The sequence below is a fragment of the Coniophora puteana genome (assembly GCF_000271625.1).
Source record: "Coniophora puteana RWD-64-598 SS2 unplaced genomic scaffold CONPUscaffold_5, whole genome shotgun sequence".
In the NCBI taxonomy this organism is placed as follows: Eukaryota; Fungi; Basidiomycota; class Agaricomycetes; order Boletales; family Coniophoraceae; genus Coniophora; species Coniophora puteana.
Genome location: NW_006913057.1, coordinates 69,021 through 90,173, shown reverse-complemented (window position 1 = coordinate 90,173; position 21,153 = coordinate 69,021). Strand labels below are relative to the sequence as shown.

The window sequence follows — 21,153 nt, the reverse complement described above, 5'->3', positions numbered from 1 at the left end:
CGGCATTAGCATCAAGGGCTTAGACCCAATTTACTATGAACGTACAATGAACTTACTCAGAGCGCCGAGGGGTAGTATAAGTGGACGAGGGTGTGAGCTTGAAGATTGTGCCCGTTATATATTTCTCCGAGCACTCCACATGTGAAACGTTCATCCCCGACAGGATAATTATGATGGTCAGGATGAAGACTTTCTTCCTGTCTATATAATACAGGAAAGGCACGAACAGTATCAAGTGGCGTTCATCGAATCTGCTGTTGCTATGATGTATGATCATCTCAGCGATACATGCTGTGATCTGCTAGTGTCCTGCTGTGCGTACGCAAGGGTCAATCACATAAGGGACCTTATTATGGCCCCACCTTGATCAATCTGGCCAACGGCATACGTATACTTGGCGTTGAACCCAGTGCGTCCTGGGTGGCACTCAGGCCCCAGACTCCACTAGTTGGTCTTTTCCATCGTTTGGACTCAAGATTCGATGCCCACCAAAGCAGTGTATGTATATATGGACTGCGCCGGTCTTATAGCCCAAGAACATCCCCCGAAATGAAGCCCGTTTGTGGGTTGTGGAAAGGGTTACGTGAGATTGGTGTCCGTCTGAGTGTCCTGTATCTTGAAGTTCTACTAATTAATGGCACTAGCTATTCGAAGCACCACCCCTCTTGTACTGTACTTACACGACCGTAGGTTCGTCAGGCCTCACGCTTGACCCGTAAAATGAACTTGAGACCTGGTTCGTCACCCATCACATAAGACAATGAACCTCACCGCGTGACGAAAAATAATAATATTGAGACTCTTATATTCTGATGTAGTAAACCCATTCGCTGCAGTGAGTGTTTTCTGCATTTATTGTACTGTGAATTTTCAAGAGTTTCGAGACCCTTACCGCGCCCACAGTTGACCTGAGATGGGATGCCGAGCTTCCCACTTGTGTAAGGCTTCAATGATTCAGTCATCCCGATGGCTAGGGCTTGAGACGCCTATATACAAGCCCAATGAACGAAGAATACAGACGTTGTAAAAGGTGATCCGTGTTTCCTTCAACGTTTCTCCTTTTAATAAAACAGAGTCCTCTTGACCTTCATTGTCTTCGGCAGTGATATCTCGATGATGTCACCAACCTGAGCCTGGAACCCTGGTTCAAAGTCACGCGTTCGCCGGACATTTGAACTTTGGTCTCGCCGGAACTTATTTTGATTCCATGTCACGTACAAATCCCTTGAACCTACGGTCGTGTAGGTACAGTAGTACTCAGGCTGGTCATTTCCCTTGGTGGCTCAATCTCATTAACCTACAAGCTTGTCTATTTAGCCTCGGATAGTGGCTTCTTCAGAAGAGAATTAACGTTGTACTGTGAATGTTTTGAACCCGAGTGCCCCGTAGCCCGGATAGTTGCCGTGGCAGTCAATTTGAGGGAGTTGGAAAGCCGTGGGAATATATTGTTTGCCAACAGTAAATTGCGTTCGGCGCCTCGGCCTTCGAGCTCCCTCTCTCCCGAGCACTGCATGTACAGCTTCGCAAGCTCACGACTCCCTGTTATCCCTCTGCTTATTCTTGGTCTAGTTATAGCCAGTTTCACAGCGGAAATGTTACTGCGAGCCCGCACACCGATGTCCGCATAAAAGTCTGGAGATTTATCGGTTGTATCGTTTGAACCGGCCCGCCGACGCCCGTCAGTGCCTGTTGCATTTCACCATTGACTCCCGTTCCAGAAGATTTACTGGTCAGATGGTCTCTGCAGATCACGCTGCTCATCACCCTGGGACGATGCCTGGTACGGTGAAGCTTCCACGATGAAAATAACTGTCGTATATTCGGAGGAACGTTCACGCAATATAATAGGCGGGCAAACGGTGTATGCGTTCTTCTCGTGAGTCTCTTTGCTCGTCCCCCGAGTTCACTCCCCATCGCGAAGCCCTGCAAGAAGATGGGAGCTACACGACGTGTTACTCTCTTGGGAGCTTTCATCCTTGCCGCCACGGTCTCCGCCGGTGCCAACGTGTTCGGTGACCTCAGCGTGCGCGACGAGCTCCACTTCCCACTTTACGCACGCGCGACCAACAATGATGGATCAACCCCTACGTACAAGAATGCAAACGCGTCTATCGAGGATCGCATCAACGACTTGCTTCCGCGTATGACGGTGGAGGAGAAGGTCGCACAGCTGTTCGTCTGTTTTGTGTTTCCGCACGATTTGCTGGTGACGTCGGCATAGCATGCAGGGCGACATTGATGGGTGGATGAATATGTCAGACCCTCTCGATGATACCCTCACGTATAACGCGACCGGCCTTGTGAGAGAAACCATTCGATTCGCCACTGTGTTCGAATAGGCTTACATGTAAACCTAGGAAGAAATGCTGACTACTAAGGCTGGCGCAATCTGGGCGGGCTACCTCGCTCCTTGGGACAAGATTGTGTATGCCATCGAAGTTGGACAACGCTACCTCATGGAGAACACCACGCTCGGTATCCCTGGGATAGTCCAATCTGAAGGTACGTACGCCGAGTTAGTGTCTGCTCTCCAACCCCGTTGTGTGTCCCTACGTGTTGCTTTATGTTGATGCCTGCGCATACACCCAGGTCTTCACGGCTTCACAGACAACGGTACAACCTGGCCTTCACCCATCGGTCTCGCTGCCTCGTTCAATGCACCCCTCCTGCAAGAAGCGGCTACGACAATCGCGACAGAGGCTGAGGGGCTCGGGTACTCGCAGCTCTTTGCGCCTGTTCTGGATTTGTCGCGCGAGCTGAGGTGGGGACGTGTGGAGGAGAACTATGGAGAAGATCCGTTCTTGTGCGTTTATTGCTAGCGTCATGCATATGAATGAGGGCTGACATCGTTTTTCTTTTGGGTCAGGACGAGTCAAATGGGACGGGCATACGTCGAAGGTATCCAGACAGGCCGCCGCCGGAACGTCAGTGACACTGCAACCGCACGCGTTGCTGCGACGTGTAAGCACTACGCGGCCTACGGGAGTCCTCAAGGTGGTCTGTGCGTCTTTGATTATGCATTTACTCAGTCTCTTAGGCGATGCTGACGAGGTTTGACGATGGACAGGAACATCGCGCCCGTGCATGGCGGTGAGCGTGATCTGCGGACCTACTACCTCAAGCCTTTCGAGTATGCCTGCGTTGATGGCGGTGCACTTTCGATCATGAGCGCGTACGCGAGTTACGATGGGGTCCCGCTCGTGGCGAACAAGTGTGCGTTGAACTTTAAGTCAACTAGACAGTACTCGTGACCTCTTACTATTTACCATCATGCAGTCCTACTCACCGACGTCGTACGTAGTGTTCTTCTTTCAGAGATATGTCCTTACTGAGATGATGTAGCTGCGCAACGAGTTGAACTGGACAGGCTACGTTACAACCGATGCTGGCTCCGTCGACCTGCTCATAACGACGCACGGAGTATGCCCGACGCGCGAGTGCGCCGCCAAGCTGGTAGTTGAGAATGGGCTCAGTATGGAAATGGGTGGCGGAACCTACACATATCTCACTCTGCCGGGTGCGTACTGAACCTCGACTTCATATATCGGGACGTCCGCCTGACATGCGCATAGATCAAATCTCGGCTGGGCTGGTCAATATTTCTTACGTCGACGAGGCCGTGAAGACGGTGTTGCGGACGAAGTTCTCCTTGGGCTTGTTCGAGAGTGAGTTCTCTTGTCCCATCACTGCCTTCCTTCCATTGACGTCAGGAATAGATCCATACCCATACCCCGACTACGCTGAGACCCTGAGGACGCAGGCTACAAGGGACCTGTTACACCAGATGGAACGCGAAGCGATCATCTTGCTCGAGAATAGAAATGACTTGCTTCCTCTTGGGTCGAACATCTCCTCCGTCGCGCTCATCGGACCTCAGTCCGACCGCGTGTCTGTAAGTCCCTAGCCCAACATCTTTCTTATATCTCTTCACATTCTCATTCCATCACACCTCTCAGCTCGGCGACTATGTCTTCTACAACGCCTCCAACAACGGGATCTCCCCGCTCACTGGCTTCCAAACCTACCTCGCCTCGATCAACTCTTCCGTCACTCTCAACTTCGCCGAAGGATGCAAACTCTGGTCTTACTCTGAGGACGAGTTCTCCTACGCCGTCTCCGCTGCTCAGAACTCCGACGTTGCGGTCGTGATGGTTGGTACGTGGAGTCTCGACCAGACGCTGCTCTGGACGCCGGGAACGAACGCCACGACTGGTGAAGGGAGAGACGAATCGGATTTGGCGCTCGTTGGCGCTCAGATGGAACTGGTGCAGAGGATCCAAGCTACGGGCACGCCGACAGTTGTCGTATTTGTGAGTGGGAAGCCGGTCACGGAGCCTTGGATACAGGAGAGTGCGTATCGTCTTCGCTCCTGTTTGACGTGCTTCAGGCTAATCATCGCGTATTTTAGACGTGGACGCGGTGATCCAGCAATTCTACCCCGGTGAGCTTGGCGGTCTGGCCATCGCCGAGGTCATCTTTGGTGCCGCTAACCCGTCCGGTATGTTCATTATTCCTTCTTTAGTTCCACCTTTCTCTTCTAGACATCTAAACTGTCCTATAGGCAGACTACCGGTGTCGTTCCCGCGCAACGTAGGCACTGCTCCTGCATTCTACAACTATTACAAGGGCGGTCGGCCTCTCAACAACCCGGGCATGATCACCGAGAACCTCACGATGGTGTTTGGCAGCCAGGTGCGTCGTTCATTCTTCTAACAAGGAATACCTTAGATGACATTGGGTCTATAGTACGTGCTCGACACTCCCGTTCCGACATGGAGCTTTGGCCATGGGCTGAGCTATACGACATTCAACTAGTACGTTCTTTGATTCTAGTTGAGATGGGCTGAATATTGAAGGGCGGATCCTTAGTACGAACCTCGAATTGTCGAGTAACACGATTGGCACAACCGATGATTTCAATGTCACTGTCACCGTACACAACGCTGGCTCGCGCGATGGCGCTGAGGTCGTACAGGTATACATGACCGACCTCTTCAGCTCGGTCGTCACACCCGCCATGGAGCTCATCGGGTTCGAGAAAGTTAATATCAGGTACGTGTCGCTTGATCCTCAAGTTAGTCTGATAACTAAGTTCATAATGTAATGCAGCTCTGGCACCTCACAGACGGTGACAATCCCCGTCCGGAGCAAGCAGCTTGCGGTATGGACTGTGGATCGGACGTGGGCGGTCGAGCCGGGCAATTTCTCGATCTGGGTCGGGACGAGCGATACTAAGTACTTGAATACTACGTTGACTGTGGAGTAGCACCGCATTTTGTGCATGTTTGATTTGGGAAAATAGACATTTTAGGGTTTGGTTCTGGTGTAGAAACACAATGGCGGGAGTGATTTACGATGGCATGTTGGTTTCGACCACATCCGTTGCTGCATCTCGAGTCGAACTTATTGAAGGCTCAATATCAATTCCCTGCAACAGTGACCCATGACCAGAGATACCGTGTATTAGTGTTGAACACAGAGGAGGTGTTCGTTTAGTTTTTGCTCTAATACAGGTCCGACTAGGAGGGCAACATTATCCAGATAAGATGCTCTCGCGGTTCGATGGAGTGACAAGTACTCGTTATACATCCCGCTTGATCCGTAACGTAAGGAGGTATTACAGCTACGTTCGAGGAAAATCAAGTCCACCAAACTCATGGTCGGAGTCACCGTCATTCTCCAACCCGACCCGACGAAACACAAGGCTAATGTCCTGGTTTGGCGGTTCATACATGGAAAAGTTCTGGATCAGCAACGACGGGTCTCCCATCTCGCTCGCGGTCTGACGTAGGTTGATCAATATCCGCGAACAGAATACTGCCTGGAAGCTGCGTAGCATGGCTGGGAATATGCCCGTGAGCTGCGGCCGCGCTCGAAGAAATGTATAGAAGGCGGCCAGGTTCAACACGGTCAGCCTAGTGTCAGCCAACGGTGAGAATGGTCCGCCATCGTTATGAGAAAGGATTATGCTTACGTTGTCAAGAGGATGTAGTAAGCGATCGCGGCACGCAGTATGACCCAGACGAGTCGTGTACGTGTATCTCGCGCTTCAGTTAACAATCAGTAAGGTGACCTGCGAATACGAAAAATCACAGATCACGTACTGAGCGCAATGCACTTCGCAGCCGTCATGACGAATATCACCAGCTCATACCAAAGGAGGTTTGCGAATCCAAGCACGGTAATCTTTAATAGCTCGGTTGTCACGTATCCGCCGTTCATTATAGTCGCTTTCTTCCGACTAAGTACTATGTAAACGGGTAGTGCGTTCAAAAAAACTCACCATACATAGCAATCTGGGACGCGATCTGCTGAGCGACAATAATACAGATGTTGATCTGACCAATGGCAGGTCAGGTAACGATTGATCTTAGACCGCCATATGCTAACAAGGAGACACGTACCAATGCGGCACCCTGAACTACTTTGACGGTTGTCGAGCTCGTGTTGTATAAAGCGCAGGTTTGGATAGCCATGATTACTGACCACCACACGTCATCAGCGAGTCTCCAGCTCTCGTACAAGAAGAAGAAGGATACTCACAAGAAGTACAAATGCCCTCGACGAAGTATGTCCACGTCAGGACACTCGTGCTAATGAAGTATGACTGCATGAACTCAATATCGAGCCTCCTACGCGATGGCGGTGACACACACCTTCGTGGACGATATATGAACGAACACCTCTAGATGGTCGAAAGGGTGAAAATGGGAACGTACACAAAGATCGATAGACTTACGGGAGAGAGACGCCATATTATTCAAGATTGTACCATATCGCATCCCAAAGAACAGGACCTTGACGGACGAGAGGGGGCTTTTCTACAGGTCGTAGATTGTTCGTTATGTCGGCCGTGAGCAACCCGCGGCACGTACCCAGATGTACTCAACCTTGAACACGTCAGCTCCCGAGCTATGTGCCAGTTATTTCAAAGAGACTCACCTCCCTATTATGCACGAGCAAAGTTTCTCCTTCAGTAAACTCCGTGAAAGAACCAAAACATTGCAACGCACCGGTCAAGAGACACTAGCGCATCAAACACCACCATAGCCGCCATTCCCACTACTCAGACCGTCAGAGTTCGCGAGATAAGCAAAAGCAACGAGCCATTATGCTGAGAGCCTACCAGTGACATACTGGAATGGTCATTTCTTCAGCGTGCGAGGGCGGAAGAAACCCTAAGAATGCTTACCGAAGCAACTCCTTCGTCGTACAGGGCGCGAAGGGACATGGGGGCATGGACATAACGCGGACGCGAGAAAGCGGATTGTCAAAATACTTGTAGGTGGTGTTGATTGGAGCCGAACCTGTCAAGGTGTCCATGTCAAGGGCATTGACAGGTTTGAAACGTTGACAGTTGACCTCAGTTGACCCCTATTGGCCCTTGGGCTAGGCGCGATTTCAACGGGCGTTTGTACCGAGAACATATGGAAACATGATACAAAACATTGAACGCCCTTCCCAGAATGCAGGTTTGCCCATGTTTCCCGCAAGTTTCTTGGTTGTTTCCCCCCTAAAACTTTCGAAATTACGCCTCGGTGGCTCGGAAAGGTATGATTGATTTGATCCGGGGCAATCCCACCTGATTTATGATGCCTGAAGTACTGGTCGACGTACTCAGCCAACATGCGATAAGACAACGATTTGAGGGTCCTCACGCGCAGTTAGCAATTCAAAATCTGTACATGTTAGAACACTAAAGTATGCATTGGACAACGGGCATACAGTGGATTAACTAACAAAGCTTATCATGGTTTAAGATGGGATTTTCATATATAAACCAGCACGCACTCAACGATAAAGTCGGTGAACAGAGCCGTTTACGCACGGCACTATGCGTAAACGGCACCATCAGAAAAGGCTGAGAAACACAGGGAAGCGACGACGGTCTAGCACGATAGTATACGTACTTAGTCGGAGGCGCCGAAATACAAGCTCGGGTCAGAAGGAAATGAGGCGAAGTGCAAGCGGTGGATCGACACGCACGGAAGTAGGCACCGTGTGTGGAATGGAAGGACCTACGGGGGCGTTATATGTCATGGACATTGCAGGGACCCTCGTCCACGAGATGGCGTCCCAGGCGAAAGGAGCGTTCACTGCTCTCTAGATGTTCTCAGGGAAACACGTCGGATGAGAGAATGCTTGTTGGGCTATGCACCGGTATCGGATGTCCACTCAGCGAGTGGACAATGTTCGTATCTTCTTTCTGGGCCTCACTCGTCGGATAGGTCTGAGTCCAAGATAAACTCGGCTGACGGATAGTACGGAATTGGTTCTTGACGTTCTGGTACATGAACACGAGTTAGAAACAATCGAATTTCCATTGCACGCGTGTGTGCGCTGACTCACCTCGTCGTACTGTGCTTATATCAGGGACATCAAGGAAAGAGTTCTCGAAGGCAGGCGTAAAGACCTGGCGGGATGCCGCTTTCGCAGAGGCGGTAGCACGCGCTTTGTGTACTGGGCGGAGGTCTACATGATACGTCCGATATCAGATAAATGTTGAGGAATACGCCGGAGGCGGGCTCACCAGTGAGATATGACACCTCCTGGCCAGTATGAGGCGGGCCGTATATGGCTTGTAACCGGGAGTACACAGCTTCGATGACGCTGTTTACAATGCAAAAGGCGTCAAGGATTAGCATATTGTAAGAAGAGGATGAAAACTCACTGAGGCTCAACGATTCCCCGCGCAGCAGCGACGTGAAGCACATCTTCCCAGTCGAATGGCCACATCCGGTTGAAGCTCCTCCCCGCCGCTCGCGCGCGGTGAGTCGCGAGCTCCGCAAGCAGGCGGAGGATGGTGTGTGCGCTTTCAGTGGAAAGCCCGTTGAGGGCAGGAGTAGAAACGGGTTCTATGTCATCGTTGTCCGAGTTCTCAGAGGAATCGTCTGCACCCGTCGCCTTGGCACCTTGATGAACATCTCTAGTTTCTGCCTCCTGAGCTCCTTCATCGTCCTCGTCCTCGTGGTAGGTTTTGTCTGCGCTAGCGCCATCGAGGCGTTCGACCTCGCCCGTTCCGAGTTCAAAGGCTTCGGCATCGTCAAGCTCGTTCCTGTCCGCCTCGTTCTCGTCCATACCAAGGTCCTGCTCCAGCTGATCCTGCTCGTCCTCATCTACTTCTCCCTTCACCTTGACGCGACCATCGTCTCCAAGGAATCCCCTCCTCCTGACCTCCCTTACTGTACGTTCAGCGATGACACTGACCTCATCGCGGAGCGTAAACTCTGGCGCGGGGAAGTCGGGCAGCGGCCACGTAGTCCATACATCTTGGGTACGTGGACGTGACCGGCGCTTCTTGCCTTCGCTCTCAAGCTCGTGGGTATAGGAGCCGAGAAGGTGGCGCGTCTTGAGTGCGCGAAGGAGGGCTGCGTGTTCGGTGAGCTCAGAGTGTAAGGCGCGAGGGACACGTTCTTGCTTCGGCATGAGAGTGTGCTGGTATCAGTGTGGGCCTTCAGACGATGAACTGGTTGAAGTCGTGATGAGGGTGTCAAGAACGACTATCTTTTGATATACGGTCTGCCTAGAGAAGACTACGACGAGGGCAAAGCGCAGAAGATGGCTTGTTTTGATCAAGAAACAGAGGACGGAAGACGGAGAAAAACAAAAGATAAAATGCCGCATGCTGATTGGACTACTGTAAGACAGTGGCGGTGCTCGTCCCGCTCCTTGACAGATGGATGACATCATCCACACCGTAACGCCAGCCCGTTTGGTTTTTCGCTCCTTGACCTTGACCTCCATCCACATATTCCTCTTCGACGACATCAGCGTTCTAACCTTCAGTATAAATGGCAAATGACATATCCGAGCTCATCGATACGTCAAATCCAGAAGTGCGAGACTACCTCTCCCTCATAAGGTACGGTTCACTACCACGAGATCGTGTTCCTTCGATCCAACACATTTAAACATGGCCTGCCCACTACAGACTCCAGGTGCTCACACCGCTCTCGGTACTCATCAACATCGTCACGGTCCTCATATGCACCTTTGTCGTCAACCCTTCGATAGGTCCGTCTCTTCTCCTTGCTGGCACATCACGCTGAGTGAGTTCAACCTTTGTCAACTTTCCAGGACGCGTAACCGCACAACATCCGACGTCCATATCACCGAACATCGCCGTTGTCGCTATATACGTGCTCGTTCTCTATGTCGGACAGATTGGATACTGCATACTGCTTGTGCTTGCGCGTAAAGAGGACACCAAGGTGTGCATATCTCTTTCGCACAAACGAAAGGCGCTGACCCAGCACATCACGCTCAGAAAGCACTCGTGAAGGCTGTTGGTCACCCTCTCGTGTTTGCTAATTGGCTCATGGCATTCTGGGCTATTGCTTGGGTACGCCTCGTTCTCTTTCGCCTGCTTCCCATTCCAGTACGTCTCAAACCGAGTTGACACGCACGCAGGTAATGCAATGGTTCCTGGTTTCGACCGTCCTGCTCGGCATCCTCCTCCTTATGCTCATTTACTCCAACCTTGCCCTGCTCGTGTACCACCCACCCACGAAGGATCGCCCGCTCGACACGCTCCTTATCCATGCTCCGCTCCGCTTCTTCCTCGTTCTGCCTTTGGTGCTTATGTTTCCAAACGCGCTCTTGTGGGTGCTTCACTTCCCTCTTGCCGCATGCCTCTTGATGTCACCCTTCCTTCGCTGACGTCACTACGTGTTTACAGCGTGACACTAGGGCTTACCTATGATCCTGCCCACCCGGAGCAATATAGCATGCACCCATGGTCCGGGTTCGGCGTCGTCTTCGGCGCAAACCTCATCGCGTGGCTTGTCGTCCTCACGAGGCGCGACATCGTTCTCACCGTCGCCGGTACCTGGATCTGCGCGGCAATTTGGAGCGCACGGCCCAAGCCCGTTCCTGTCTATGTGCGTACCTCCTAATTCGCCACTTCTGCGGTGCTGATTTGACGACGCGGACAGGTTACGGTGATCATCTTCACTGTTCTTCACCCGCTGGGCCTGTTCTGCGCCCTGGTACACCATCACTTCATGAGTAAGCGCCGCTCACGGCAAAACGGAGACATTGCGCTCCCGCCGGATGCCGAGGAGGGCCACGCGCCGGCGTATGCATCGCACCATCAGCAGTACGAACAAGAGAGGGCGGCGAGGGAGCAACGGCTCCAGAGCAGTGGTGCACGGGAGATCGACCCAGACCAGATCTTTGGGTCTGGTTGAAATATGGATGATGGAGGGGTGAAAGGGTCTAACGGTTGCCGTGGACTATCAATACGACGTATGGTGATGTAAAATGTAGACTCTTCTGGGAGACTGATGTATTCTACGCATAGCTTAGTGCTGCTACGAGCATGATCTTCTTGTATGTTCTTGAAAATTGGATTCTTATGCTGCTCTTCCCTCCTTACGTTGTTTATTCACTCACTTTACAACGTCAATATTACTCCTTTCAGACGCAACAATCATGTCAAGGGTCTTAGTAAGTACTCTTTAACCAGGTTTGGAGAGTTTATAGCGTTTCCCAGAGGTGGTAAAGTCGTTAATAAGTACTTACATCTACCATATGTCTGCGCCTGAGCTCAGCTAGTGATTGGCGTGGAACTTGAATACATGGAAGGCGGGAACGGGGATGATTTTTGTTGAAATGGTGAGTGCATTTGCTGACCTAAATCGAGTCATCACCCTCACGCATACTAGAATTGTATTACAGTACACCGGTCGGTCTGATCCTTGCATGTCAGAGGTGCGAGGCCGTTTGAGCCCGCTAAGCTAAGTATGGACACAGCAGAAATCAAGTCCCCAGCGCTTACTCCGAGAATGTCGGGCCAAAATTGAGATGTTTATTTTTGTTTAGGCGCTGTCTCCGTCACCGCCAGAATCGGATGCGTTTCAAATGCCGTATACGTACGTCGGGGCCGTTGCAACGCCATGGTGCACTCACCGACGTACCAGCGGTCCTCCTCTTGCATAAGATTGAACCTCAGATTCTCTGGTCTTCCAAAAACAAACCGAAGCTATGGAATCTCAGGCTCAAAAAACTCCCAGTTCAACCACTGACATCAGCGCAGGTGATACTGCCCAGATTTCCTTTGTTTCTCACAACCCTTCTGCACCTATTACCATCCTCTTCATACGCGGAGCCTTTGGGAGCCATGCGGACTGGGACAAGGTGGTTTCACACATGCCACCAACCTATCATCTCCTTATTCCCAGTCTACACGTTGACTCGAAAGGGCAACCCCGCACTTTTGACCTATGCATTATAACGACCCTCCTTTCTCTGCTAGTCTCGACACACGCCAAGTCTGGCAAAGCGCACGTCGTTGGCCTTAGCCTGGGCGCACATGTCTCAGCTGGGTTCGCCGCGTCCTACCCGGGTCTCACGCTCTCCCTGTTCACTTCAGGTTTCGCTCCACTGATCAACCGACGTGCATGGTACTACCCTCTCGTCCCATATATATTGATGACAGATGTGGTACTCTTGAAACTTACTCCCCGGTGGCTTGTGGCAAAAATGATGGATGGCTATGCTCCTGAGCCCGACTCACAGACGTCGCACGAAGGCAAGAGGGACATCCAGGCCTCGCGCGATGTTGCGGACGCTGTCTGTACAAGCATGGAAACACAAGGACCTGTTACAACACGAGTGCTCGTCGTTGTCGCCGGAAAAGGGGGCTTGTTGCCAACAAGCGATAGCGTCGAATCTGCGAAGTGGTTCGTGGAGAGAATGAAAGGTGTAGAAGGGCAGGGAGTCGGAGATCCGGCAGGAGCAACGACGATGACGCTAGTCAAGGCGCCGAATATGCGACACGGATGGAGCGTCATTTGCCCGGAAGCTTTTGCGCGTTCCGTTTGTTTATGGGTGGATCAAGGAGAGTTGGACGAAGGGTTTGAATTAATGTGAGTCGTCTCCGCGAGCTTCCAGCGTCGAGCTACTCGCTTCTTTCCTTCCTTCAGTTATATATTCACTCGAGTACCTATGGACCTTCCCTCCCTGAGACTACGCCCCGTGGCTACCTCAAGGTTTCGCAGCCCTATTCCCTTGTGTTTTCTTTAAATGACCCTTCATTTACCTTCTGCTCTTCGAATCTCTTTGTTTTTCGATCGACAATCCTTTCCTCTCTTGACACAAACAAATTTTCCGTTGACTTTTGGATCGTCTTCATTGGTCAATATGTTTCCTTTGTGGTGTTTTACCATGGTACACCCATATTTGCCTTTCTCTTGCACGCTCAGGCTTCTCTCCTTCTCTCCTCCTTTATGATATCGGATTATCTTGTTGTGCGGTGACGTCTTGCATACGTAGTCATTGCCAGAAGATACAGATAGCATCACCCAGAGCGGCGTTTATGTGACATCCATGCTTCCCCCACGGTGAGAACATGGTCGTAAACTAAATGACACTCTCAAAAAACGGATATTGTAGTTGCTTCGTACCGGGCCACTACTTGTGATGAGTGTTTGTCTAAGCTGTATGTAGGTGCTATGCCTCATGAACTTCCCTCGCTACCCCTACAGTCGGAAGATTCAAGCGTTCGCACTTGTTACTTGTTGAAACAATGCACATGAATACATTTTATTCACATTCCAAACGTCTTTTATTATATGTATCGACGGAAATATTCAGTGGGTTTCATCTGTCATTTACTCGTAGTTAGCATGCGCAAAGGCCTCGTCTGCGTGCGAAAATCATTGAAGTCACTGTTTTCGTCAAGGAGTCATAATTGACTAGAGAGGAGTTTCGTGCAATGGCAACGCTACGCACTGGGATATGTATCTGCAGATGAGATTAAGTTGTGTCAGGCCTCACCGGAGTTGAGCCACGCACTGCGGTTTCTGATGCTTCCTGTGCGTGCACAAATCGAGGATAATCCACTTACCCGTCATGGACTGTTCTCCAAGAAGTCACGGTAAAGTCTGCCCACTGCCCTCGTCAGCAATAGAGAGCCACTTGGGCTGTTCCTCGACAACCCCGTCGTGTAGGGACAGTGACTTTATCAGAGCCATGTCGTCAGCGGATAGGGTAAGTAGTTCATACACGTACCTTGTCCGATTCTTCGGCTCGCGCAGATGAAATCCAGAACTCGGCGATCTCAGACTACGAGCGGCGATCTCACGTTGGACACCTCACCTCAACAGCAAGCACAACTTGGAATAGTGCAATGCATTGAAGCTGCATTGCATATGCGCCTAAATTTGCAATCGCGAATGACGCATACGAGCATGCGGTGCGGCCAGAGCCGCGATTAGGTTCGAAGCTTCCTAGCCGGGTTACTGGCCAGGTTCTGGAGAGAGATATTGCTTAACTTAGTTTCACAGCACAAGTCTCGAGGGTGATTGCAAACTCAGAACACGCCTTTGACATAGGCAACTGCGCCAGGGGTTTGGAAGGGCCGAGAATATCTGCCAGAATTTTAGAGTCAGCACAAACCTAGAGGAGACAGAACGGCTCGTTCATCCCACGAAAGGAAGAGTCATTGTCGCGTCGGTGACAATGAAGATCACCGGTGGTTTTTAACCTCCGCCAGCCCTATACATATCCCCAACGCGTCGCCTTGAGCCAGGTAGCTGTAGCTTGTGATTTAAGGAGACGATCCCCACTACCTTCCATCTGAGACGGTGCCGCATCTTGGTGACCGCGGTGCAATGTTCGTACCTCTTTACGCTGATCGAACTTTGACGAGATCAGCACCACCGACATAGGATAGGGGTCATAGACTGCTACCGCGGGCACCACTTCTGCGCAGTACATGAATATTGCCAAACTCCGATGTCGATCCTGTATCATCGGAGATTTCATCCCTCTTCGAACTTTTGGACCCGTCCCAGAATGTCCTGCCTACGGAAACTTTCAGACACTCAAATGTTACGGATATACGAAGATACTTCTGAAATGCAGCCGGGAGAAAGGCCTGAGTATAAAGGATGTGATCATCTGAACTCGAGCAGAACATAAGCCCACAGACAACACTCACAAAGGGGACTTCCAAGGAACGAGCAATAATTGCGCAGGTAAACTGCGGAGGTATTGCTGAGTTGAAAATGTGATTGCACCACTGATGACACAAAGACGTTCGCCGAGGGCTGATGTGAAAGAAGGCTATCCGACAGCCGTCGGGAGATGATCATACGGATGAGTAGGGTCAAATCGCGCTACAGGACCGCAATAATGTCCGCCCGGTAGAAGCCAGGAGCCACGGAGCCAATCATAATGTATGCCCGTGGTCTTCGCTGGAGCAAAGTCTGCCCTTCCTCCAAGTACCGCAAAGGTTGTATCCATGTGCGTGTATGAGGATAGAAATGAAGGAGCAATACACGTTTGACAGGCATGTAAGATATTAGGGCATGAGAACGGAAGTCAGTATATGATCCGGAACGATGAGGTTCATGCAAACTAATACGTCATCTTTCCAAGCATATACGGGAAGGATATGCGGTGTCGCGACTGTAGAGCGCCGACGATTCGAAGACGATTAAGTCTCTGCTGTTGAAATATACGGCGTCCACTAGGATTAACTTCCTACGTTATTGGGATAAGATCAATTTCGTATGGGTAAGCTCTATAGGAATCAATTCTCACCGCAAATGCAATGTAGTGTAACAATACGGCATAAGGCTACACGGAGTATGCTAATCTGGCAGGAATAAAGGGAGCTTGGCTATTCACTGCGATGGTCGCTATTAGTCCGGGCGCAATCGGCATTCAATCTAGAGTCAATAACATCCATCCAAACCTCTGCACCCCTGCAGTTGTATGAGAGCGAGGTGGAGCAACTGCGCTACCATGATTGGATAGACCAAGAGTCTTTTGCTGCGGTCCACAGGCGGAGCTAGTCTATGCCTGGCTCCGTGCATTCTAACGGCGCCTTGAATCTTGAGTAACAATCAACGTGAACTTGTACCTCACAGTGAAGCCATATCGCTGCGGCTACTAAAGCCCTGGCGGCAATGGATCCATTTCGACGGACTATAGCACGGAGGCTGCCGTATAGGAATGCAGTTATGACCTGATGGAAATGCCTGCGCGGAGTGTGTCCGTAATCTAACCCGCAATAACCAAGTAATTCCGTAGAATTCATCATCGAGCGGATCAACGGGTTGTTGACCTGGGACAGGGCAAGTCGATTACCGGGAGTAGCATGCCTTCACGTGTCAGCTATTCTGAGTACAGTCAGTACTGCGAAGTCAGCTATTCTGGGATTGAACCTGTGGTCACTTGTGAGACGCTCACTACAGCGATTGGACCACGGCAGTGACAGGCAACTTTCCCTCCACCTTCAATAGCGGAAGTTGACGATATGGAAACTCATGAGCAGCAAAGTAGAAAGCACTCGTCAAGCATAAACCCTATATCAGCGTAGGCGATTAACAGAAGTAGATACATGATGCAGGATACCTCACACCTCCCGAGCCCTACGGACTTTCCTCTGAACGAATGCTCTGGCGGGATTCAACAAGAAACCTCGTGAGAGAAACGATGTGAATGCCTTATCTTGTTACACAGCAAGCACCGTCTACCAGCATGGGCATGGCTGCGACTCTCCACACAGCATGTGCCTTGAGACAGTGTTAGACCTTTGGACGAATTCCTACCAAAAGACGAAGCGCCTACAGATTGAGTGACAGCAGAACGCCGCCTGTACAAACCTCGGCTCTGACTCAGCAGCTTAATATCTGTGGACGGCCGACGTCGCAGCAGCTCTGACAGCGTAACATGAACATCATGTGTCGAGGTTTGCCGAGCTAAATACCTCGCGGTGTGAACAAGAGGAGCAAAGAGAAAAGGATTTGCTCAATGCGGTAAAAAGGGGTAAGTTACGTCCAGGGACGACACGATCCAAGCCCAAATCTTCCTTCAAACGCTGATCCACCCTGACAGGAACAAAGAAAGAAAAACTTGCAATGTTGTGCGATAATTAGCTTCTCCGGGGAAAGCGCTGATCCATCTGCCGGTTTGTCGAGATTGAGTGGGAGCCGACGGTAAGATGAACATTCTTCGTCACCGACTCGGAGTTCGCTTATTACTGATTGAATAGTTGGTCCACCTAGCGTTAGAGAAGGTGTTAGAACAGACGAGTGGGATGAGTCCTTGGGAAATGTCAGGGAATACCTTGGGGAATACGTTGGTGGTGTGCCATTGAAACTCCGAATTGAACACGTGGTCTGTTCCTGGATGAGGTCATCGTGCTATTGCTGTCAGGGACGCAGTGTCTCTTTTTTTGCCTCCGCTCGCTGTCGTGTTGGTCCATTCACCCATCCTTCGCCGCATCTAAGGCCGAAAGAATAGATCGGCCGACTATCATACTCCTTGACCTCATTCTGGGAGAGGTCATATCAGCCTCTGAACACGTCTTTGCTTCCCAGTTACAGACTCAAATCGTTGGTCGTCGACTCGCCGTTATCTCTCTTCAAACCTCCATCTCCAAGTGATCAAGCACTCTTTTCTTCAAAAAAGTCACTGTCTTATGACTTGCCACATAGAACATCTGTTATACCCTCAGTCACACGTGCGATCTCAATCAAGCTCTTCTGCCACCGACGTTGACTACATCGCCGTCGCCAGCGGAACAAGCTTACCCCCCAGCCAAAGTCGGCGCTACTAAGTACGTCGCCGACTGTGGATACATTCCATTTCTCGCAAACTTAGCGAAATCTCTTCTGACATCATCAGAAATCCCGTACGATATGGCTCCCATACGTTCTCTACCTGCCATTCGTGCACTCCTTATCGACATTTCGGGCACCCTGCTTGTCGGGGCGAAGCCGACCCCTGGTGCGGCAGCGGCCCTCGCCAGGCTCCGTGATGCTCGCGTACCCTTCCGTCTCTGTAGCAACACGAGCAAAGAATCAACCGCTGCGCTCCGTGCTAGGCTTTGTGACGCTGGGTTCGACGTCCGTCTGGACGAAGTTGGTGGACGACGCGAGCTGTGGACGTCTCTTGGGGCCGTGAGAGGCGTGATGGAGACACGTGGGCTGAAACGGTACGCGTTGCACGTTCCGTGTATGTCATGGAAACTTCTGATGAACTTCTGACAAATCGTTCCGTGCGTTTCAGACCATATTTCTTGCTGTCAGATTCAGCGCGAGAAGACTGCACATCAGCATCCACGTACGATCCCTCGCCTGATGTACCTTACGATGCAGTGATAGTAGGCCTCGCCCCCTCTCTTCTGTCCTACGAACACCTGAACGAAGCATTTCGCATCCTCGTCGGAGAGCATCCCAGCCAGAAGTCCCACGGAGACACGGCATTCAATAATGTGCCGCTGATAGCGCTCCACAAAGCACGGACGATTCAATCCTCCGACGGTGCTCTCTCCCTAGGTCCAGGACCGTTCGTTTCAGCTCTAGAGACAGCTGCACGACGGGACGCGGAGGTCGTTGGCAAGCCGATGCGGGCGTTCTTTGAGACCGTCATCATGAATTTTCAGCCCGAGGAGTCGTCCAGGGGCTCGAGGGAAGGAAAAGTGGCTGTCATCGGCGACGACGTGCAAGCGGATCTCGGAGATGGCGCAGTCGAACTAGGCCTCTGGCGCATTCTGGGTGAGTGTAGGTCGAACGCACTCACATTGTGATTAGTATTCTGTCAGATAGGTGGCGTTCTTGCCAGCCACCTCATTGCGTCTTTCCGTTCTTTCTTCCATCTACATCTGTATTACTAAAACACCCGAGGAACGCGCATGCTGACTGCATTCTTCGCAGTGAAAACGGGTAAATATCGTCCAGGAGCGGAGACAGCGCCGGGAGTGGCCCCGCCGGACGAGGTGTGCACATCGTTTACTACATTCGTCGATCGTCTACTGGGCTCCGAGGAGTCTGGTCCCAGCGCGGGCTCCTCGCCGTTGTGAAATGGATGGAAAACATCGCATACTCGACGGAGTGCCTGCGTGGCTGGAACCGATTTAGGTAGTCTTGCGAACCGTCGTATTTCTTCTACACTCTCCGGGTAGGTTGCTTTTCTCGCGTTATCTACATTGCAACGATGGAGCTCAAAACAAGTCCGTTCAGATAGCAACCATCTGAATTCTTCCAAGTGGCCCGTGCGTCTCGGTTCCTCTTCCATCGTGGTAGTGTTAACTGTCGGTAAAAGGGTGCTCGGTGACCAAACATATGTGCGAGGGGAACACTTCACTTGTCAACTGTTCTTCACCAGCTTTCGACTAGGCGTCATCGCCCTTCAACTTGATATCCTAATGCTATCTCTGTTGATCGTCTAACGGCGTTGAATGAGAAGGCGCCAGAAAGCTGTTGTTGGCAAGCTGTAGGGCTTTTAAAGGCTCAATGGTTCGTTGAAAACATGGAATAATAAGGTGTACATTAATAATTAAATATTGCTATTTGATTGCTACCTCAACAAAGTCAAGGTTAGTCGAACGTAAATGAAGAGTCAGGACATACTAAGGCTCGCCCCTCCGTCACGCCAACGCAGATGTTTAAGATGTTCACAGCGCAACATACTTGGTCGGAGTACCGACAACCATTCACCCATGTAAGCTCTAGTTCTCAACCGTGGATCCACGCACACGGCATTCTCCGCTCACCGGTATCTTCCAAAGAGCAAGACGATCAGCGGAGCTAAGCTCGCACTGCCTGCTGTTGTCTTTTCAGGTGATGGGCGGTTGGCGCTGCTCTTCTTTCTAAGCATCTCACTCCAATAATAAATATGGCCATCCGGGTACATTCCTCTAAGCCTCAGCACTGGAGCAGAGAACGCCGACTTCAGTCTGAGAGAGTCCTCATTCTCTGTAGGTAACGGCCTAACAATCCTGATCGCCGCTTGGCAGTTGCATACAGGCGAAGGGCGCAGATGACCGCACTAGATAGATGAAGATGTAGACAGACAGATGTTGATACGAGCCTGGCTACTGTAACACTGAATCAAGAAGCACCCTTCACTTCCCGCAGATCATGGGGCACTGCAGCAATGCGATGCCGCCGATGCGATGGGATCCCTTAGGATGAACTGCACTCTGGTCTTGTCCAAAATAATGCCAGAAGCAGTGGCACGAGGCTCAATTACGCGTCTGTGCTCCTCAGCAGCTCGCCAGGCTGTCATGTGAGCACATGGTGCACCCCCCGCCACCGTCCCTTTCTCTCCGCTTAAGTATAGAAACGCACCCAAGAAGGATCTGCGGATTCTCACACGCTTTTGAGCCTCGGAGTGTCCAGCTTAAGCCGTGGATATGGCTATCCCTTGGCAGTCAGTACTCCGTTACCGTCGTGCTTTCTCGCAAAGAGGAGATGTGGAGCGGCGTTTGCCGACTTTTTCGAAGTCGCATTATTGCACACGCTGTCGAGGTAAAGCGCAGCTGCTCACAATACAATCAAATCATCGCCAGTGCAAGAGATGGGACAGCGGGGAACCACCAACAAACGTCGATCGCTTCCGCCGGCCAGATAAAGCTCCGAGAATTTAACGGTGGTATTTCATTGGCTGGGCGTAAATTTAGTATCCCGGCGGCCCCGCCGGAACCGCAGTCTGAAGGGAGATGCACGCCACGCTGAAGATGAGGTGTGAGGCGGTAAAACAGTGCGGCAAGAATCCACTGTGCAAGTGCTCCCGGTTCGAAGTGGAACTGGCAAACTATATCGCCGCTTGAAGCCACCTACGATTGAACGCCTTTAGAGACAGCCGCAGATCAAAGGTGAGAAAGCAATGGAGTAAGGTGCCAATCATCCTTTGTCAGTGGCTATTCTAACCTTACCGTTATCGAACTATACATACCGTGTATTCAGCAGCGTTAGCATGTTGTGGCTCGCGGTTCACTCCGCGCGAGATGATATTAGCCTAGCTTCCGTGCCCGGCGGCGCAACTGCCCCGACTTCGCGGAGGGAAGGTCCCCACTGCTGGCACAGAGGCAGGGTGCAGCCAGACCAAGAAAGGGCAACGGAGGCGCCCACATCTCACCTCACTGGGCATTACCCTTCAGTGGCTCCTGTCCTGCGGGACTTCCCGTCGGGACCTATCTTCGTCCCCTCGTCCGTCTGGGAGCAGGAACGTATTCCACGTGCAGCTGCGGGTAATACGGGAGCTGAGAGATATGGCACAGCAGTAGCTCACCCTTTTTTCTGAGGGTGATAGCTGGGCAGATGGCCATGAGAACTCGGGCCACAGATGGGCAGCGGATCCGGGAGAATTCTCTGCGATTGGCAAGGGCGGAAGAGGTGGAGCGTGGACTTATAA

General features: G+C 51.3%; 7 protein-coding genes across 7 annotated transcripts; 4 read left to right on the top strand and 3 right to left on the bottom strand.

The window, feature by feature from the left end:
• Positions 1 to 1,509: 1,509 nt before the first annotated feature.
• CONPUDRAFT_102381 (glycoside hydrolase family 3 protein) lies at positions 1,510 to 5,311 on the top strand. Its single transcript, XM_007769380.1, has 17 exons — positions 1,510 to 1,678; positions 1,748 to 2,172; positions 2,222 to 2,300; positions 2,358 to 2,502; positions 2,590 to 2,803; positions 2,867 to 3,001; positions 3,068 to 3,213; positions 3,277 to 3,293; positions 3,343 to 3,517; positions 3,573 to 3,665; positions 3,717 to 3,892; positions 3,957 to 4,350; positions 4,409 to 4,498; positions 4,562 to 4,692; positions 4,747 to 4,814; positions 4,870 to 5,052; positions 5,110 to 5,311. Exons 2-17 carry the CDS (start codon positions 1,934 to 1,936, stop codon positions 5,264 to 5,266), a joined length of 2,442 nt encoding a protein of 813 aa, XP_007767570.1. The 5' UTR covers positions 1,510 to 1,678; positions 1,748 to 1,933; the 3' UTR covers positions 5,267 to 5,311.
• A 240-nt stretch (positions 5,312 to 5,551) lies between these two features.
• CONPUDRAFT_164482 (uncharacterized protein) lies at positions 5,552 to 7,514 on the bottom strand. Its single transcript, XM_007769379.1, has 13 exons — positions 7,363 to 7,514; positions 7,193 to 7,307; positions 7,127 to 7,136; positions 7,010 to 7,062; positions 6,876 to 6,890; positions 6,740 to 6,821; positions 6,657 to 6,685; positions 6,544 to 6,607; positions 6,405 to 6,481; positions 6,289 to 6,338; positions 6,105 to 6,241; positions 5,975 to 6,047; positions 5,552 to 5,915 (listed from the first exon to the last, which is right to left on the bottom strand). Exons 2-13 carry the CDS (start codon positions 7,229 to 7,231, stop codon positions 5,624 to 5,626), a joined length of 921 nt encoding a protein of 306 aa, XP_007767569.1. The 5' UTR covers positions 7,232 to 7,307; positions 7,363 to 7,514; the 3' UTR covers positions 5,552 to 5,623.
• A 498-nt stretch (positions 7,515 to 8,012) lies between these two features.
• On the bottom strand, positions 8,013 to 9,573 carry CONPUDRAFT_102379 (uncharacterized protein). Its single transcript, XM_007769378.1, has 4 exons — positions 8,672 to 9,573; positions 8,531 to 8,610; positions 8,350 to 8,472; positions 8,013 to 8,284 (listed from the first exon to the last, which is right to left on the bottom strand). The coding sequence occupies exons 1-4, from the start codon at positions 9,424 to 9,426 to the stop codon at positions 8,214 to 8,216; spliced, it is 1,029 nt and encodes a 342-aa protein (XP_007767568.1). The 5' UTR covers positions 9,427 to 9,573; the 3' UTR covers positions 8,013 to 8,213.
• Positions 9,574 to 9,688: 115 nt separating this feature from the next.
• CONPUDRAFT_122156 (uncharacterized protein) lies at positions 9,689 to 11,394 on the top strand. The gene is made up of 7 exons (XM_007769377.1): positions 9,689 to 9,862; positions 9,932 to 10,014; positions 10,078 to 10,211; positions 10,268 to 10,342; positions 10,411 to 10,601; positions 10,679 to 10,880; positions 10,935 to 11,394. Exons 1-7 carry the CDS (start codon positions 9,792 to 9,794, stop codon positions 11,187 to 11,189), a joined length of 1,011 nt encoding a protein of 336 aa, XP_007767567.1. The 5' UTR covers positions 9,689 to 9,791; the 3' UTR covers positions 11,190 to 11,394.
• A 591-nt stretch (positions 11,395 to 11,985) lies between these two features.
• Positions 11,986 to 12,873, top strand: CONPUDRAFT_152589 (alpha beta-hydrolase; the record flags this gene model as incomplete). Its single annotated transcript, XM_007769376.1, has 1 exon — positions 11,986 to 12,873. The coding sequence occupies one exon, from the start codon at positions 11,986 to 11,988 to the stop codon at positions 12,871 to 12,873; it is 888 nt and encodes a 295-aa protein (XP_007767566.1).
• A 1,001-nt stretch (positions 12,874 to 13,874) lies between these two features.
• CONPUDRAFT_72092 (uncharacterized protein) lies at positions 13,875 to 15,249 on the bottom strand (the record flags this gene model as incomplete). The annotated part of the gene is made up of 7 exons (XM_007769264.1): positions 13,875 to 13,961; positions 14,014 to 14,067; positions 14,101 to 14,254; positions 14,333 to 14,400; positions 14,506 to 14,808; positions 14,945 to 15,025; positions 15,127 to 15,249. The coding sequence occupies 7 exons, from the start codon at positions 15,247 to 15,249 to the stop codon at positions 13,875 to 13,877; spliced, it is 870 nt and encodes a 289-aa protein (XP_007767454.1).
• A 2,186-nt stretch (positions 15,250 to 17,435) lies between these two features.
• Positions 17,436 to 19,324, top strand: CONPUDRAFT_164479 (uncharacterized protein). The gene is made up of 6 exons (XM_007769375.1): positions 17,436 to 17,572; positions 17,641 to 17,950; positions 18,025 to 18,512; positions 18,672 to 18,915; positions 18,978 to 19,009; positions 19,060 to 19,324. The coding sequence occupies exons 2-4, from the start codon at positions 17,655 to 17,657 to the stop codon at positions 18,815 to 18,817; spliced, it is 930 nt and encodes a 309-aa protein (XP_007767565.1). The 5' UTR covers positions 17,436 to 17,572; positions 17,641 to 17,654; the 3' UTR covers positions 18,818 to 18,915; positions 18,978 to 19,009; positions 19,060 to 19,324.
• Positions 19,325 to 21,153: the final 1,829 nt, after the last annotated feature.

Excerpts from the sequence above, each read along its gene's own strand:
- CONPUDRAFT_102381 (XM_007769380.1), top strand. The coding sequence starts at position 1,934 with ATGGGAGCTACACGACGTGTTACTCTCTTGGGAGCTTTCATCCTTGCC. Across the intron at positions 3,002-3,067 it reads GGGAGTCCTCAAGGTGGTCT|GAACATCGCGCCCGTGCATG; the intron begins GTGCGTCTTTGA and ends GACGATGGACAG. Across the intron at positions 4,693-4,746 it reads CGATGGTGTTTGGCAGCCAG|TACGTGCTCGACACTCCCGT; the intron begins GTGCGTCGTTCA and ends TTGGGTCTATAG.
- CONPUDRAFT_164482 (XM_007769379.1), bottom strand. The coding sequence starts at position 7,231 with ATGTCCCTTCGCGCCCTGTACGACGAAGGAGTTGCTTCG. Across the intron at positions 6,686-6,739 it reads TAATATGGCGTCTCTCTCCC|AGGTGTTCGTTCATATATCG; the intron begins GTAAGTCTATCG and ends TCGACCATCTAG. Across the intron at positions 6,339-6,404 it reads TAGTTCAGGGTGCCGCATTG|ATCAACATCTGTATTATTGT; the intron begins GTACGTGTCTCC and ends GCCATTGGTCAG.
- CONPUDRAFT_102379 (XM_007769378.1), bottom strand. The coding sequence starts at position 9,426 with ATGCCGAAGCAAGAACGTGTCCCTCGCGCCTTACACTCTGAGCTCACC. Across the intron at positions 8,611-8,671 it reads CGGGGAATCGTTGAGCCTCA|CGTCATCGAAGCTGTGTACT; the intron begins GTGAGTTTTCAT and ends CATTGTAAACAG. Across the intron at positions 8,473-8,530 it reads GGAGGTGTCATATCTCACTG|ACCTCCGCCCAGTACACAAA; the intron begins GTGAGCCCGCCT and ends CGTATCATGTAG.
- CONPUDRAFT_122156 (XM_007769377.1), top strand. The coding sequence starts at position 9,792 with ATGGCAAATGACATATCCGAGCTCATCGATACGTCAAATCCAGAAGTG. Across the intron at positions 10,015-10,077 it reads TGTCGTCAACCCTTCGATAG|GACGCGTAACCGCACAACAT; the intron begins GTCCGTCTCTTC and ends TCAACTTTCCAG. Across the intron at positions 10,212-10,267 it reads CGCGTAAAGAGGACACCAAG|AAAGCACTCGTGAAGGCTGT; the intron begins GTGTGCATATCT and ends CATCACGCTCAG.
- CONPUDRAFT_164479 (XM_007769375.1), top strand. The coding sequence starts at position 17,655 with ATGGCTCCCATACGTTCTCTACCTGCCATTCGTGCACTCCTTATCGAC. Across the intron at positions 17,951-18,024 it reads GAGACACGTGGGCTGAAACG|ACCATATTTCTTGCTGTCAG; the intron begins GTACGCGTTGCA and ends CGTGCGTTTCAG. Across the intron at positions 18,513-18,671 it reads AGGCCTCTGGCGCATTCTGG|TGAAAACGGGTAAATATCGT; the intron begins GTGAGTGTAGGT and ends CATTCTTCGCAG.